Source organism: Natrix helvetica, assembly GCF_964273705.1.
Source record: "Natrix helvetica genome assembly, chromosome: 9".
NCBI classification, from domain to species: Eukaryota; Metazoa; Chordata; class Lepidosauria; order Squamata; family Natricidae; genus Natrix; species Natrix helvetica.
The window spans coordinates 9412699-9431517 of record NC_138560.1 but is presented as its reverse complement, the minus strand read 5'-3'; the positions used below and the strand labels follow the sequence as shown (position 1 = coordinate 9431517).

General features: G+C 38.7%; 1 protein-coding gene across 2 annotated transcripts in view; it reads right to left on the bottom strand.

Annotated features, from left to right (window-relative positions):
• Nucleotides 1-18596, bottom strand: part of LOC309396603 (dual specificity tyrosine-phosphorylation-regulated kinase 1B-like) — a 32043-nt gene extending 13447 nt beyond the window's left edge. Inside the window, exon 1 of one of the 2 annotated variants that reach the window (XM_081961868.1) lies at nucleotides 18371-18596. Coding sequence is in view for 1 of the 2 variants with exons in the window: in XM_081961867.1 (XP_081817993.1) it covers nucleotides 6539-6626 (88 nt within the window). In the remaining variant the exon portion in view is untranslated. Of the gene's footprint in view, nucleotides 1-6538; nucleotides 6642-18370 lie in introns of those variants that run through there. The other variant, XM_081961867.1, reaches the window with a different exon arrangement.
• Between the last annotated feature and the right edge of the window lie 223 nt (nucleotides 18597-18819).

Below are 18819 nucleotides of genomic sequence, written 5' to 3'. Positions count from 1 at the left end.
TTTATAGTTTGTTTTCTCATCCCTTCTAGCATGCTTTAAAAGAAGTGAAAGGGGAATAGTTCAAAAATATATTGCAATTAAATCCTCTAAGGTAGCCAGACAAAATTTTGCAGGGTTAGTGTCCTCTAAAAGTTCTATCATTACAGCTATTTATATCCCACTCTGCAAATAAAGTAGTTGAAAAGTTTTAATTCCTCTCCATTAGAGATCTTCTCTTTTTTAAGAGAAAAAAAACTATCAAAACTTTGAATAGGTTCAAATCTAATCTTGATGCTTCTAAATCTTGAATCTTACATGAAAATCAAGCCCTACCATTTTCAAATACTAAATTTTGAGTTCGTATCACATTTTGGTTGTTTTATGCATCCCTACACATTTTAACATCATGTGTAGTGATTTACATAGTGAACAAAAAAGTAAATATCTTAAAATATTTTAAATGATCTATATGTAATCATAAATAATAACAGAAATAACTGTAAATTATAAATACCTGTATAAAATAGACATAAAGATTATCATTAAATCTAAACCATATAGCAATATAACCCCTACACATAAAATCACTTTTTCAACATACGGTAGTTAGGTAAAAGAGTTCCCAAGTGTTTATGGGGTAATCAATTTTTAACCGTTTCTGGCACTGCCTTGAGATTCTAGACTATTATTTATTACTCTTCTCCCACAATAAATAACTTTTTACTCTCAGTGCAAGAACATATCAATGCGAATGTGTAGAATCCACTTTTCCTAATGCACAATTATTACAAACAGCTCCACACAAGGTCCTGATAAAACACCACAGTGAGCTAGTGTTTTACTAGAACTTTTACTAGAAAAGTAATGAACAAGAATTCACGGAATAATCTGGCAATGGCACGTGTCCATCTTGCTTGCTTCTAATTTCAATCTATGTCACATATATACTGTATATGCTGCATTATATCCTAGATGCACTTCCCCCTATTACATTGATATAAAGAGGAAGGCCAAGGGCTCATTCTGAAGCTGTTTCAGGATGTTTACAATCTGGCAAGTCAACCATATTCCCTGTGCAAAGAGGCCATGTCTCCCCTCAACTGGAAGAGCTATTCTAGCTCTCAGCCTCAGCCCCAATTATAGTGGCCAGGGGACTTGAAAAGAATTGACCAATTATTTTCTCTAGATCAGTCAGAAAGATCTGGACATCTTCACATGGTTCAAGCCTCAAAGGCAATAAGGTGTAGAATCATTGTTTGTTGTAACCAACACTAAGAATTTATACAATTTTTGGACTAAAAAATATAGCACAGCTATAGGCAAATATTTTATTCTGAACTACCTACCGTCTCTACATGATATTATAGATCAGGGGTCCCCAAACGTGGCAACTTTAAGACTTATGGACTTCAACTGCCAGAAATTTCTGGGAGTTGAAGTCCACAAGTCTTAAAGTTACCAAGTTTGAAGCCCTCTGTTATAGATGATTTCACTCAACTAGTTCTTGGTCAGCCCAGGTGAGCCAGTAAGAATTCTAGCACATCTGCATGTTTGGCTGAAGAAGGCCAGCTCTGATTTCTTTTCCAGCAATTGTAATTTTGCTCTGGAAACTTGAGCAGCAAGCACTCTTCTGAAACCCTGAAGATATCATCAGATCATCACTTTTATTCTACTACTTTCCAGGATATACATTTCTATTTTTGTGGACTCCTTTGCGGAGATTTACGTGTCCTATCGCAGCACTTTTTTCAAAGTATTCAAACAACCCCAAAACTTGAAATAACTTAAATGTTGCTCAAATAACTTACATCCATTTGCATGTTCTAGTAATAAGGAAGTCATGGTGTTTTCTAGTTATCTGTAAGTATATATAAATTGCCTTCTCTAATTTTTAACTTACAGATGAAAACTTCTGCAGGACCAGACCAGGTTTCTACGGTATTACCAATTTTTTTTCAAAGAAGAAAAGTCCTACAGGATACTTTTCTGTCTCCCAGCATTACTAATCATGAAAAAAATGAAAGATTTACTAATGTAAGATATTAATATAATTGTGTGCCAAGAGAAGAATTTTGTTCCTGCATTCTCATTCTCTCTCTCTCTCTCTCTCCTAGTCATGAGAAGTGGTAGTGCAGATCACAGAATTCTAGTTTTATATGTACTGCAAATCTGATTTTGACTTCATTTTCCTCTGTATTATGTGTGCGTGTGTGTGTGTGCGTGTGTGTGTGTGCGTGTGTGTGTGTGTGTGTGTGTGCTGGTCTTGTTGTATTCGGGTCTTTTCCCATGTAAGATTGAGATTGTCGCCATCGAGACCTGGCCGAAACATTGCCAAGACAATCTCAATCTTACACGAGAAAAGACCCGAATACAACAAGACCAGCATACCTACACCCATGAAAATCTACAAAAACATCCTTGATATGCACAAATACTGGTAAAAATAGTTTTATCTGTCATATTTATATATTATCAGATTTCAAAGATTCCCAGAAATATAACCTAACATGACCTTAGGAGGTATTACAGTATACTAGTTCTCCTTTACAATAAGACCTGCCCTCTTCACAAGAAACATTTCCAGACTAAAACTGTAAATCTAGGTTCAAATTTTACTCTTAATGATTCATGGTATATTCCAAAGAGCCATTGGAAGAAGCGAATTAGCTCAAGCAGGAATATATCAGGGGGAGGAAGCAATTGTGTGAACAATGTTTCTTTGGAAACTGAGCTAGATTTGTAACACTTTTAAGCCAACATTGTCTACATTGACTCAATGGCAATTCTCTTGGGCTTTCAGAAGATGTTTTCTTCAGACCTATCACCAAAGACCTTATATTGGCGACTCAGCACATGATATATAGTGTTACTGTTATAAAATAATGGCTGGGGTTTAATTTCTGCTACTTCGAAGTGAGGTTAAAACTAGCTCAAGGATGGGTTCCACAGAGCAATGCTGCAGGAACAAGGATCTCAATGAACATTTTTAGACTTTCTGTCAAGTACCGTCCTTCCAATGCCTTGATGACACATAAGCTATGAAGGATTTTTAACCTATTGCACATATTCGGCCCGGTGGTGTCCCATCCAGGGATTTGAGCTGATACGGACTTGACCTCAACATGAAAAGTGTGCAGCTAGACCATCTGCTGCAATTCTAGGAGGCAAGGCTGTTTGTTGAGTTTAAAATGCAGCCTTGCCTTAAGAGTACCCACAAATAACAAAAAGCCAGTGACATGTCATATTAGTCAGTAGTCACAACAGTGGGCTGAAGCTGGCTACGTCTGCACAGCACATAGGTTCTACACTGTGGGGGAAATAATTATAATGCAATTAATTACAATGCATTTAAATGTATGGTTGCTTAAATAAATTGGACAAGGATTTGAATCAAATGCTCCCATGCCTCTCAAGGTGCCATATTAACATAAATGGTTGATACCAAAGGAACAGCAGAACCCACCAATATTAAGATTTGGGGAGCCTTCAAAATTGGCACGGAAGTTACAGGCTATCTCTTAAGTTACATTTATGATTTAGTTTAGTTTTAGTTTAGTTTTATGGGATTTATATGCCGCCCTTCTCCCAAAGGACTCAGGGCGGCGTACAGCATTAAAAACACATATTACAAAACTTAAAAGAAAATTAGAAACAATCCAATCAACAAACCGAATTAATATATCACTAACATTTTAAAAATTAGATAAAATTAACAGGCCAGGCCGGCTTGCTGGAAAATCCAACTTTTTAGGGCGCGTCGGAAGGACCGGAGGTCGGGGATTATGCGAAGCTGCGGGGGCAGTTCATTCCAGAGGGAAGGCGCTCCCACAGAGAAGGCTCTCCCCCTGGGGGTCGCTAGCTGACGGCACCCCGAGGAGGCCAACTCTGTGGGATCGCACTGGACGGTGGGAGGCTACTGGTGGCAGTAGGTGGTCTCACAGGTACCCTGGGCCTAAGCCATGGAGCGCTTTAAAGGTCATAATTAGTACCTTGAATCGTACCCGGAAAACAACCGGCAACCAGTGCAGGCTGCCTAAAAGGCGTGTAACATGGGAGCACCTAGGTACCCCCATGATAACCCGCGCGGCCGTATTCTGGACCAGCTGAAGCCTCTGGATGCTCTTCAAGGGCAGTCCCATGTAGAGAGTGTTGCAGTAGTCCAGGCAATTTCTCTCCATTGAAGAAATCCTGCTTTTCCTCAAAACACAGATACTTCACTCTTCACTTTTGCACATAAAATTCAATTTTATGAGGTTCAATCTTGTGATGGCTCTGTAACTGGTCAAATCTCTTGTGTGTGCTATTTTAAAAACTTTTAAAATATGCCTGTGTGTGTCGCGTTTATTGTCTTATACTTTTTTGCTGTTCGGCACCCGGAATCCTTGTAAGATCAGTGGCCATATAAATTTGATAAATAAATAATAAACGGAATGTATTATTACTAAGGATGGTGCCCCAGCAACACTCAAAGTACTAAGTGCTATTCTTAGAAGTGGAAGGGATGTTTTAAGAGTGGCTGGAATGGGATACAGTAGCGAACATGTTAGAGAGCTAGCCGTTTCTATTCCTAGCTCTGCTCCACTGAAGCACAAAATCCAGTACTGTCTTGGCAAGTTCAGCCCAGCTGCATGCAATGCTTAGCAGAACAGCATCTCTATAATGTTGTGCTAGCTATAGCTGCACACTTAGCAGCAGGGCTTTGGTGCTGTGCTTCTGTCCTGTACAGACAACTTGAGATCACAATTCTGGTCAGACAGAGCAAGCCCCACCAATTCCAACTCAGAAACGTTTGCTTAACTAAGACAGCCAACTTCTTTTCCCAACTAAAAGTACAGTTAAAGTATGTGACAGGTCTTTCCTAAGCATAATGCAGAAATGATCTATAATTCAGTCCAATCCTATGGGGAATTGCATATCTTTCTCAAAAATAAGCTAAAACATAAACCATCTTTTGATCCTCCAGGATGAATGTATCTTTATTAACATATATTTCTTAATTTCTTTATTAGTTGCTATAAATGGTCCATCCATGACCATCCCTGATTGGCTTTATTATGTACTATGGAATATGGCATTCCAAACAGTACAGATTCTATGACTTAAATAACTGATGATCAAACCCTTTAAAGCTATGGAGGCATTGTCTCTCCACCAGTGATGAGATGCACCCCCCCCCCCATGGATTGTATTCTTATTTTCTCCCCAATGATAGCTAATTCCCTTCATCTTTCACACTTTAATTTTCCTTAATTTTTTTAAAAAAAAGGATAGCCACAACTAAATTCTCAGAAACACAATTCTGGATGCACCAGTACTGTTTATTAAGACTTCTCTATCTTGCAAACCAGGGCTTGGGCATGAAATTAATAAATGTAAGAATAATTTAGACCTGGAGGTATTTTATTGTTAGGTCCAGCTCAACCAATGTTCTGCTATTAAATGCAACTGCAAATGGTTTCTTGAGTTTCATATTCAGCATGCATTGTCTTTGAGTCTGAAGCCCATGTCCTTATAGCCCTATAACGGTTTAAGGGCTTTTTGTGTTTGTAAAATAAAAGTTACTTAAGGCGTTTCTTCTTTTCTTTTAGTAAAACAGGTATCTTTCCATGCCTTGAAAGGAGGATGCAAGCTCATGCATTTGAAAAAAGATTTTGTTTCTTTACAGCACTTTTCTTCTCACAAGAAATGATTTATACAATAACATTTTAAAGAAAACACTGCAGCCGCCTTAACTCAGCAGATCACCTTAACTAAGCAGATTCAAAAGTGTTTCCATCAGATAATCACAAAGATAACTAGCAATATAATATGCAACTCCCACAAACTTCACTGCTCATTCAGTCTAAATAAAATTCTATAAACCATGATGATTCAAAAACTTCCATATATGGAACACTCCTCTATTATAGCACTAATTATAAGCATGGTCTTTATGATGCATCAGTATAGAATTCATCATGTTGAGTCTTAGAAATTCATTCAAACTCAGCCATGTTACTCCTAACTCAGAAATATAACTTATGAAACCCTAAAGATGCATTGCTGTGGTTCATAAGATTTTCATTCTCATTACACTGAAGACAATCTATTCCTTGCATTTCAAGAAACTAGGTCACTTCATCTTCAAGAATAAAAAGGCACCCTAACCTAGATTTTAACTGTTAAATAATTTTTAATATCACTTTTGCTGTTAATTTTAATTTAACCCTATCTAACCCTATCTTGAGTACTTGTCAGAGTAGAATGGCAGGATATAATAAACCAAATAAATAAATAAACTAACACTTTAGTTAGACTTTCCTTCTTAGAATGCTTCCAGTTTCTCACATTGCTCTTTTATATGGCTGGAAAAATATTCTCACATTACAACTTCCTTTCCCATCTATTACAAATGTAAAATAAAATGCCTTTTCCTTCTCTAAATAATCCATTGTTCTTTTGCCCTATGATCGTAGATAATTCTATACCTCATTTACCCATCTCCATATTGCCCGCTTAGGAGGAGGATATTATGAAATGGCTATGCAGAATCCTTCTGCTAACCACAAACAGATCTTACCTGTGACCATTTTTCTGTTATAGCAAGTGGAAGGCAGAAAACAGGAAGGCTCTTGCCGGGCCCAATGGGTCTGCAATGTCAGCAGCATTGTACAAAATAGGTCTTGGCGATGGAGAAGATCACCATAAGGAAAAGCCACCACTACTCAACTACATACAATCCACGGAGTTGACAGCCAGGCTTCTTGGACGTTACTCACCCAGGTTGCTCCCCTGAGTGAGTCTTAAAGCCAAAGTGAGCTAACCCAGAAAGCAGTGTCACACAGCTGTCATTGCAAAGGCTATGGAAGGTCAGTGGGCTTGGAATGCTCTTTTGCCTGGATCAAAGCAAACAGCTGGTTGCATGCCATGGCCAAGTGGAAACTGATCAGAGGAACAGCTGACAAAAGATTTCTAAATGCAGTCCAGAGAAGCCACTAAGGAAAGGGCTGAAATGTGCCAATTCTCAACTCCACTAACAAATGCTTCCTCTAGACTACCACTTGCCCTGTGAGTTTCCCCAATGGTATTCACTTGTTGGTAAAAGCTGGGCCACAAGATTTTAGGAGATGTGTATAAATATAACCACCCACTTTTTTCTGCCGAAATACAGTACAGCATGCTGTTTCAATGTAGTTTGACAATGTGTTGAGCAAGTTCAGCTTATGTTGTATTCAGCAAACCATGGTTAAACAAGACAAATCATAGTTTGGAACTGTATAAATGAACATTTGCCGCACTCATTTTTACACTATTAATTTACAGCAAACTGCTGTATCCAAATGCACAAACCTTGCAACTTTGACTAAAGCCCAGAAAGTTTTTCAACAACTTCAAATTTAATCTGATTGGTCGCATCAGATCTTTTGCCTCCCATAAAAACAGAGTTGGTAGTTTTATTATTCATGAAAAGACAAAGGCTGCTCTTAAGCAACTGTTCTACTTCTCCAGTTCTAAATTTTAATGATTGATTTGTCAGTAAAAGCACTATTCAAACGATTAGTGTAAGATGTCTGCAGAGACTTAAGGCCAAAAGGTATAGATGTACTATTGTTACCAATTTATGTATATCCTAATTTCTGAAGAATTTCTATGTCTGGCACATAGAAATGACTGAGGCGGTATCTTGAAAATTTCCAAAATAAAGTTTGCTGCTCACAGCATTGGTGAAATTACCTTCTTAAAGGGAGATAAAACTGAAAAAAACCTTTGTAAATAGGGGGGGAAAAGTGCAGCTGTAGGCAAAATTACACTTTTTCATATTGTTTTAACCCTGTGAAACCAAATACTATGTATCTTCTATCCAACCATCAATGCACGGGGTAAATTATGTACAACCCCCCCCCCCCAATCTGCATATTAAGAAAAGGTCCTGCAGTCTTTCCTACCCCAATGTCACCTGACTATCCCTCATATCACTGGCCTTTTTATTCTTATTAATTCCTTCTAGTATATTAACACAGTCTTTTTAAAAATCTAGCATGCAGAATCTCAAATAAGATCTTACCAATGATAAATTACAGTATATGTTGATGTAGTCTCTGAAGAGACCAAAGAAATACGAAATAATTTCTGTAGTTAATACTCAATGCTACTTCACCTATTTGGAAGAGAGCAGTCTAGAGAACTTCCAATGAAAAAGGTCCAAGTTACATTCCTGGAAAGCATGAAGACTTTTTGGGGTCTGTTTTTTTTGGGGGGGGGGGTTGCAGTATTTTTTCCCTTACCTTCTGGGTCCCTTAAGGCATTTCTGTAAGTCTTGAGAGGATACTGTGTTTTTCCTGACAGCTTTCAAAATTGTGTCGTCCATACTTTTGCTGTGTCCAAGTACTTGCCCCTTCTTCTGATACTGACTGGAGGAAGCAACTACTACCTGGAATCACTGAGAAAATATATGCACTGCACTGTAAAAGCTCCACTTGAATAGTAAGGAATAGCTTTTAGGAAAGATACTGACCCGGAACCTCATGTTTATTTGACTTTAACATTATTTTGCCATCTTAATGGTTTTAGAGATGCTTTCTAGATTAAACTTGCATGTTATACAATTTGAGCTGGCAGTATGATGAAATCAACTAAGAACCTGAAGTTGAATGCAAAGACTGCACAATTTACCCAGCTGCCTATTGAATTCCAAACACATAATCAAAAGGAGTACAGTTGTCATTGCTGGAGGTCTCTATTTGCTTTCTACCTGTTTATATGTCAATCTCTACCAGGTTTTGAAGCATTGGGGACAAAAACTTGGAGAGCCAATCATACAACTTTGCAGGTAGTTCAAAGCTTGAGAAAAACATAACATTTAGTAGAGGACATGTGTTCATCAAAAAATCTACTTTTAAATTTTTTTCTTATTTTTGTACATTTTCTCAATGTAATCTGGTTAATTACTGGGACAAGAAAAAATGGAAAAGAAACTTTCTTTTAAGTTGGAAGATAACATCACTTTTCTTGCAAAAAGTAAGGTAACTATATCACAGCTACACCCAAATGACTACTGGATAGCAGAAGAATGATATAGAAAAGCCTCTGTTGCCATCTAGTGGTCATTTGGATTTTTGCCCAGCTAATGCATGGTGCCCTTAGCTGGAAACAGAAACACAAAATTCTCCATCTTTCTTCTTCAACCCTCTATTCTCTATAAGCTGGTTATCATTTGAGTACCCTGTATATGAATCTATGCAGTTTATCAGAGCAATTCTATTGAGGATCCTGACTCCTGACTAAGACTTTTGCTATAACCCAGCACTAACTAGTGGTAATTCAAAATTACACCTATGCTAGGGCCACCATATAATCCCAGAAGGAAGTGGATGCAATCAATCTGATATTTAGCAAATTAGATTTAGGAAAGGGGACTCTTCTGATGCAATTTTGGAATGTGCTCCATTCATCAATAAATAAATAAACGCTAGTGTAAAAAAGTGATTGGTTTAAAAACAGCTGCATTAAACAAATCACATCTAAAGAGATAAGAATTTGATGCCAGCACAAGCTGAAAAATTGCACTGCATACCAGTAAAAATTCAAAATTTCAGACTTTCATGGCTGCCGGTGAGTTCTATATGTATGAACATTGCCAGCTCTGCTGCTGCAATGGCTTCTGATGGAACTGTGTAGCTAGCACAATTGCATGGCCCCTACACAAGGAGAATGCACAACAAGCCTTTTGAGGCTGCATATGTCTCTTGTCAGAACACTCTTGCTGTTCAGAGTAGATGGGGGGGGGGTTGGGAAGGGAGGGAGGGAGGGAGGGGGAGGGGGAGGGGGAGGGGGAGGGGGGGAGAGAGAGAGAGAGAGAGAGAGAGAGAGAGAGATAGAGAGAGAGAGAGAGAGAGAGCTAGCTTACATGAAAAGGAGACAGAGGAGGGGTAGGGAAAGAGAAGCATGTTACAGGCACTTTGCAGCAGAGGAAATATTAGCCAAGGAGCTGTACTGTCATGTATGCAGGGTTACCTAGGGGAGTTTCAGTCTGTCAGCCCACCCTGGCATTGTACGTCACTGGCACTGGGCCAAGCCTGCACTCTGCTTCCAGGCCACAGGCTACGCATTAACCCTCTGCCTGGTCCCTATTCTGCCCTGCAGATTTCCACCAGGCAGCAAATTCAATCCCCGCCTCTTCATTTGCTTCTGTGCAATGCTATCTCTGCCATGGCAACAAGCTTCTCATTGGAGAATGAGAGCTGCTGAGGAGCCAATGAGAAGCCAGGCGGTGTTGCTAGGTTCTCCGGGATGCAATGGGCTGATTATGCCCAAACAAAGCAAGAAAGAGAAGGCGAGAGTCTCCAAAAATACCTCGGTGAAGAACTGGCTCTCCTTCCAGGAACAGGGGCTAGAAATAACCTGCAAAGGGAGACCCAGCAACAACAGGGTTCACAGTGCTGGCAGAATGCCATAGCCACTCACTGCAGCCGTGATCTCTCTTGCGTGGTGACTCTTACAGCCAGCTGGGTCAAAAGCCCCCTCCCCCCCCACAATCCCAAGTGGTGCTTGAATCACATTTCCTATCTTTCTCCATCTTCAGTGTAACAAGCAACTCTATCATAAAGGGCTTCTTGGTTTGGCCACAATGCCCTAGCAGGTCTTTTGTGCCAACCACAAGGCATCCAGTATCTTTCTCAGAAGGGGCTCAGTGCCAGATCAGAAACTTACGAGAGTTTCATATAGTTAAGGAAAATACGTGGTCAAAATGAATGGCCCTAAGAACAGGAAACAGCTGTGCTATAAAACTGGGCAGTTAAAAGCATTACTATATATTCTACAGGCTTGAGACTGTAGCCAAAGGCCACTGGAATAAACTGTGAACCTTTTCCTTTAGATAAATCAAGGTCTGGATCAAGCCAAGTCTTTCGACCCTAGGATTGTCCTAATTAGCCAGAAAGAGCAGTTTCCCCCCCCTGACACACTGTAGTTATTTCCTGGCAAGAGAATTATGCACCTGGGAACTTACTGCAACCCACTGGAGGTGAGGAAAAGCCCCCAAAGGTCATGCAATTGCAGTCTTAAATGTGCTTCTCAGAAACACCTTGAAAAATTAAAACAAGCAAAATCCTTGCAGAACATTTTAAGGACGTATGATCTCATGAGGAAGGATGCCAAACAGTCTTTTGGGTTTTTCTTTTTTTAAGTTATGGATTATAATTTATGTCAAAAAAACCTACACAGACTATTCCCAGCTTGAAAGCTTTCAAATACTGTATGTTTTACTTTAAATGATGAGAAATATTTCCTTCTTTAAGAAAAGGTTCATTCCAATGCTCCACAACAGTTTCACTCCCCATTATTTAATAATTTCAAATATATTACAACCTGTCAATAATAGGTAGAATATAAATAGCTTGTACACTGCTTTGAGATGCTTTTATACAGGAAACTGTATAAAAACTCATTAAAAGTATATGTAATTATTACTTTACAATACGTAAACCAAGTTTATATGTCATAGCATTTTTTGTAAGCTCACCTTCAATTAAATTGACAACAAAGCACACACACCTGCCTCATTTACAAAATATTGGGGGGAAATCAAAATGAATCACACAATTATTAAATTACATGGCACCCATATAAGAAAGTCATTCCTAAACCCCCTCTCCTCATGAGAAACTCTTCAACAGTGTCATAAAATATAAAATAAAATAGGAAAGACTAGGTAGAAGAATTTTTTAAAAAAAAAGATGTTTCCAAATCTGAGTTCACCTCTTGGACTTTAACAGAAGTTACTTCCAAATGTATTTAAGAGAGCAGCCTGTTTTGAAACACTAAGCACACTTACTGGGAACTCTTATGAGCCACACTTCTGAGTAAAAGGTAGACTGTACAGAGATGACTTCAGGGCACTGTGACACACATCAGAAGCTCCAAGATCTACAGAAGCCCCCAAAAATATTTTCAATGCATCACCAAAAAAGGTACGAAGATATCATACAGCAGAAAACAACTATATAAATGAAAATACAGTACCTACAATTTCTGCCAGCTTTCCTATTGAATAAGGTATATGGAAAGCTCAAATATCACATGAATGGAGTTTAGTTATAGCAGGAAAAGTGTGTGCAGCAGATTTGGCAGTAATATAGATGACATGATTAACCTACAAGCCATGTTTGGGTGTGAAAGAAACCTTGAGCAGACAAGCCATTCTGGGATAAACTGAAGGTTTATCAGCCAAGTAACTCATTGCCAACAGTAATTACATTTGAGTGTTAACAAGACAACATTCAGATGGCATAATAAATCACAAGCCAGCTTCATTATCTCAAATGTTGAAGATGAATTGTTTAAATTGAATTATAGTTAAAATTAAGTAGTATATTGAGTTCTGACAAAACTCAACCTCTAATGTTCTAAAATGGAATAAAACCAATTCTGATAACTTCATAGGAAGGAGAGAAGACATGTATATTGGAGATACACGTAAGTTGGACTTAGTGAGCTAAAGATAATACACACTGATGATGGGCAAAAGTAGCCAATATATTTTAATAGCTCAAGATGCTAAAGGAATAGCCCTTTTCTTACTGTTATACTTCCATACATTTATGGCTGAATCTTTTAAAATCATTTCTGCATTTCATGTAACTGGATTCAGCGGATCAAAACTGAACTTTCCTGAAAGTTTTATCTTGTGAATGAACAAAATTCATTCCAAATTTGCCTTTTAATCACGTTGTTAGCACTTTCAGGGAAGAGGGTTCTAACATTTTAGCACATTGAAATGGATAAAACTGATCACATTTTTAGATGTGAGTGAGCCAAGATTTTCACAGCAAAATATGTGGATACATACATGAGTCGTGTTAAAGTCTATTTTAGGGATTCTTTTCTACCTAAGCTTAAAGTTGAAATCTTTATTTCCCGCATCCATCTGATACAGGATGTCTAAAGGTGACATTTGTAGAAATAACTTTCACAATCTTCTGAACTATATTCAAAATAGCCAAAACCAAGCACCTGAATTTACCTGCTCCTTTTAGAATACCAGAAATTACCTGCTCTTGACACCTTAATTGTAAAATAAATCATAATGTACTTGGAGTTAAAGTCATACACACTTCTTACTTCTACATCTGAAATATTATAAAATTAATCTTAAATTACAAGAATTTGAATAATTACAATGTTATAAAAGTTCTTTTGGGCTCATAAGACTTTTTTTAAAAAAATCTACATTTTAAATCCTTTTTTTCACTTAAAAAATTCTATGTTCCTATCTAATGAAACTGCAAAATTTTGTTCACAATGTTGATAGATGCTGGAGTAGCCAGAAGTTAAGTCCAAAAAGATAATTGCCAAGTTTTAGTCTAATCCTCCTCTTGAAACAAAACAAGTTTCCCACATTAAATGTACTATTATTAATAAACTGTAAAAGGCATCAAATATAAAAAATACCAGCTAATAGACATTAGAAGGCATCAGAAAAACAGGTAGAAAATTCATACCAGAGAATTTAGAACCCCAAAATTAAACACACGAGGAACAGAACATAGGAATGTTGATCAATGAAAAGTTACATTGTAGAAAAAAAATGAACATTTGAAAGTATATCATAGACTCTAAATATAATAGGTTTAGATTTTTGGAGAAGACAGTAATTCTTCTCTGCATATTCTTTATAACAAATTTGAATCTATGTCACTGATTTGGAGCTAAAGACACCCCCAAAACATCCATAAGCACAAATTGTCAGAATATACTAACATGAAAGTGATGTAGGTTAGGAATTAGTTTTAGTGGTTTAAATTGCTGGAGAAATGATTCAGAATAGAATTTAGCCAAATAATAACAAAACACAAATGACCTATTCGACTGAATCTGAAATGTCTAAGATTGTAAATGATCAATGTTTATTGGAGCTATATGTTACTAACTCCTTATTCTCATGTTGCTCTATGTGCTCTGTAAATTGTTGGTTCAAAAGTACCTGTATGGTGTTTCCAAGTTATATACGCTTTCTAAGTTTAATAGGATTATAGTTTTTCTCTATCAAAGACAAAGATTGATCCTAACATATGAAATATTATACTATGGCTAGTAAAATAAAATTTACCATAATATCCAACTTCTTGCCTGAAATATGAATAAAGAATAAGTTATCAACAATTATATGCAAACCATATACATTTTCCCAATTCTGAAACGCCTATAATTCCTTATTAAATTAACATACAATGTTGAGCCAAGTTTTAAAACTATACAGTATTAGAATAATCAAGCAGCTAAGAGTTTTGTGTTTTCAAAGTATCTAGGAAAATTAAAGCAGTCTACCACTGAAACTGAAACTACTTTTTGAAAGTCATGGATTCAATTATAACAGTTTTGACTTCAGATTATAACATCCTTGCCCATGCTTACATTTAATAGGAAATAATAATTTCCCAAGAACATAAAAGTATAGCTTAATATTAGTTTGTATGTTACATGTCCTATGGAATTTTAGTTTTTCTTTAGAAATGAAAAGAGTTGGCTAATATGACTCCATGTTCCATTCAAATTTAAGATCTCATCCAAGCTGTTTGTACACAACACAGTGATACTCTTAAGTTAGTCATACAGGTGGCAATTCAGCCATACTCTACAAATGTCATTGCAGGATTGTATTTTATTGTCTACAGCAATTTAACCTGGTTGCTTATGGGAAATTATGGTTTGGCCACCTCCATGAACTGGTTTCTAGACAACCGGTGCAAAAGTGGTAATACTTTGGGCGGGGGCGGGGGGGGGAAATTACATCCAGTGAATTAAACTCTCGAATGTGAACCATGGCACAAAATATTTCACTTTAAAGGAAAATGTAATCATTATGAATTTGCAGTATATATCTTGACTTGCTTGTTAAATTACCAAATTAGATGTTCTTACAGGACCTTTTTAATTCTTGATTTATGGTATACTGTGGATTCAAAGATTAACTTTAAACTGACATGTGAATTAACCCTTTCTAACAGAGTTATTAAGTTTTCTGTTGTTTCTTCAGCTCCGTGATTGTCAAAAATGATATCTCCTATACACTAGAGATATTTCTTGTTAATAACATGTAAAAGTATTAGCCTCTTATTCATACCCGCTGAAAAATCCAAATTACTTTTTTGGGGCAATGAAACAATGGCTGGTTATTCATAATCATTTATATTGGGCTAGAAATTCTCAAGTATGTTACCTTTCATTATATACAGGGTTTATGAAATCATTCAGCTCTGTCACAGAAATAACTAACTTATCTTTATTATGCTTATCAACATATCAGCAAATGTCATAGTATCAGTTTGCAACAACAGGAAATGCCTCTAATGTGGTAACCTTTACATGCTCCCTGGGGCAATTTCATTTCTTTCAGTGCAGAAAGTACCCTGAACTTTTGCCCAAATATGAAAGGTTCCAGAACTACAAAAAAATAAGCAAAACATACCTGAACAGCACAGTAAGCTAGAGAAATTGTCTACTTGGGTTTTCAAGTTGAAGTATCCAGCCCCTCATTTTCAGAAGTAACTTCCAAGGCTGCTTTTCTTTCCTAACAAAATTTCAGCTCCCTATTCTACCTGCTAGAGTTCATGGACTGTGTAACATATTATCCCATGGTCCTTTGCCAATTATTTCCATTGCCTCACATCAATTAACTTGCTCTGAGCTTTCCTGGTTTACACTCACTTTTGCATAACAAAATTCACTTATCAGTGATGCTTTTTTTGTTGCCTCTGAGCAGATAATTATATTACTTGTTTCCACTACCCAATACCACTACTATAGTTATGTAGGGTATTATGATCTTAGAAATTCATAATTCACAAGAAATTTAAAATTGGGATATAAACGCACACATCACTCAGGGTTGATTCTTTGTGACCAAAAGCTCCTGCAATTTTTTTTGGATGAGCTTTTGGTCACAAAGACTTCCAGGTTTTCAATGATCCAGGCCAAAATGTGATCAAGAACTGGGTTCTACAAAAATCAAACTAAATCTTCATAAATTAAAGCACATAGCATTAGACTAAGCAAGAAGCACAACAACTATTTAGTCTGAAACCATAATTATTTATGCTTTTCAAAGAGTTTCATGATGTTATTACACAAATTGGATACTAACAGAATTATGAAGGCTGTATACAACACCACATCAGCCAATCCCAACCTCAATGAATAACATCAGATTCAACTCAGGAACAGCTGAGAATTCCAGGAATCCAATTTACCATCAACATCCACAATATTTCCAAACAAACAAAATCATTCAGTGCTACTACAGCTTGACAAACAAATACAGCATTTTTAAACTCAACAGCCAGGTTACTTGGTAAACATTTATTTTATAATAGTCAAACACCATATTGATTGACACACTACTTTTTGTAACATTTTTGTCACAAAAGCAGTGTTTATATATGCTAGTACCTATCCAGATTAGAGAATTAAGTAAATTCTATCACTTACTGTTGGCAGAAATGTAGTGAAATTTATTTCCCTAGCATTATTGTGAATTATCTACATTGCATAATTTTATTAATGTTTAGTAAAAAGTAAGTCCCACTGTATTTTTATGGTTAATATCAGGCAAAAATGGATTGCAGCTTTGCATTGCCTGATCGAACACAATGGCATTTATTTCTGAGAAGCACTTAATAGGTTCACCATGAATTTCTTCTCAAAGTTATTGTCATCAAGGAGCTTTTCCATTCTCTGCTCCTACAATTCATAACCATTCTGAATTATATCATTACAGCTGCTAGCATTATTTATGGTGGCATTTATATTTAACATAAGAAACTCAGACAGGAGATAAGAAACAGGCCACACTAGAATTAGTAATACTGAGGCAAAGATGGCAATTATCAGTTTTTTTTTAAAAAAATCATTTGGTTGGGGACAATGGAGAAAATACAATATATATTAGGACAAGGAAAGCATTTGAAGATCATGTATTTCAAGAAGTGACAGAAACAGAAGCAAATGTACTTACATGCCACAATATTTAAATGATTATGTGAGGGAAACATAATTTTGCTTCCCTAAAGATAAATCCTACAGGAATCAATTCACCCCATTAAGATCAATAATGACACTTTATTTTAAGGTTCAGGCTTGTCCAACTTAAATCTTCAACCAGCAGTAGTCTCCTAAAAATAATGGGGCACACGGAGGCACAATTTAGTTTTGGAAAAACAAGGGCCTTTAGATCCTAACTTGTCCAAAGTTAGGAGAGCTAACTATCTTCTTCCTCATGTATCCTGAATACCAAACATTGAAATAATGGTTGAAGGATTGCAAATGGATTTTATTGGTGATACAGGATCATCAAACGCACACATAGCAAAGACACAACCTGTGCTAGTGTTTTTTTTTTTTAAGTACAGTACAGAGCAGCCAGCTCACCCAGATATTTTTTACCCATCACAAATTCTGGAAAGAAGAAGGGGGGGGAAAGGGGAAGCACTAACAAATCCAGTGGTATCTCATTAAAAGACCACAGAATTGCCTGGAATCTCAATTTTACTAGTACACCGCTGAGCTTGAGCAGCAATGACTCTCTCTCTCTCTCTCTCTCTCTCTCTCTCTCTCTCTCTCACTCCCAACTGTAACAGCATCAGCAATCATAATGGCATTTAACCAAAAAAAAAAAAAAGGCAAGCAAGCTCCGAAAGCGAAATAAATGGATGAATGCCAGAGCAGATCTCATTCCTTTTGGAAAAGGTACCAAAAGGGAGAGAGAGGGGAAAGGAGGGGGGGGGGTCGAGAAAGGAAGGGAGGGGGGGAAAAAAGAGAGAGAAGCCCGGTGGAAACTGACTATCACGAAGGAAAGGGAAAAGAGGGAGAAGAGAGATGGGCCGTCCATGCACCACCAACAGCAGCAGCGCGTAAGGGAAGAAGGAAAAAAAAAAAAGGAGGCGGCGGCGGCGGCGGCGGCGGCGAATCCGATCCAGCGGACCGGGCCTATTCTGGAGCCTGCAGCCGGGAGAGGTTGCGGCGGGCAGAAGTTTGGGGGTTTCAGGAACGGGGGAGGGAAAAAAAGGGGGGGCGAGGGCGGCGGGGGAATCAGGGTGGGGTCGGGTGGCGGGGAGGGGACGAGGGCGGGGCGGGACGGGCGGGAGGCCGAGCGGGGTTCCGCCCGAGGCGAAGCCGGAGAGCCGGACAGGGGCGGGGCCTGACGAGGCAACCCGGCTCGCTGGGCGAAGCTGCCCGCCGCAGCCCCGGCTGTTTTGAGGGGGGGGGATGTGGAAAAAAGGGGAAAACGGGCGGGAAGAGGCTGAGGCGCCCCGGAGGCTCTTCCCCCGCCTGCCCCGCTCCCGCTCCCTTCTCCGCGCTGGGGAAGGGCCCTAAGGTGAACGGGAGGGCGGGAGCGACAGCCGGGCGGGTCTCTTACCTGAGGAGGCGGCTGCGGCCCGCGGCGTGTTTCAAAGCTGGGGCTGAGGAGGAGAAGCGCGCTGGGGGCGGGGCGCGGCAGGCGGGCGTCTTGCGCCCCCACCCCCAGCGCAAGGGGCGTTCTCCGGCGGCTGCTCCGGCGCCGGGATTTCCCAGTAATGCAACAAAAAATGGCGACCACAACAAACCGCCTCCGCTGTCGCCGCTAAGCGCATGCGCCCCGCCGGCGTAGCCACGTGAGGCAGCGGGCCGGGAGAAGCAGAGAAACGACGGAGGATGGGGAGAGGGGGAAAAAAAGGGGGGGAGGGAGAAAAGAAAAAGAAATGGACGCCCGCCCGCTAGGAAGGTGCGCGTTCTCTGCCGAGGGTGCGCATGCGCCAGAGTCTGCAGCCCGTGCAGCTGGGCGTATATGCATCCCGGCATCCTCCCCCCGCCCCATTTGCAGAATGG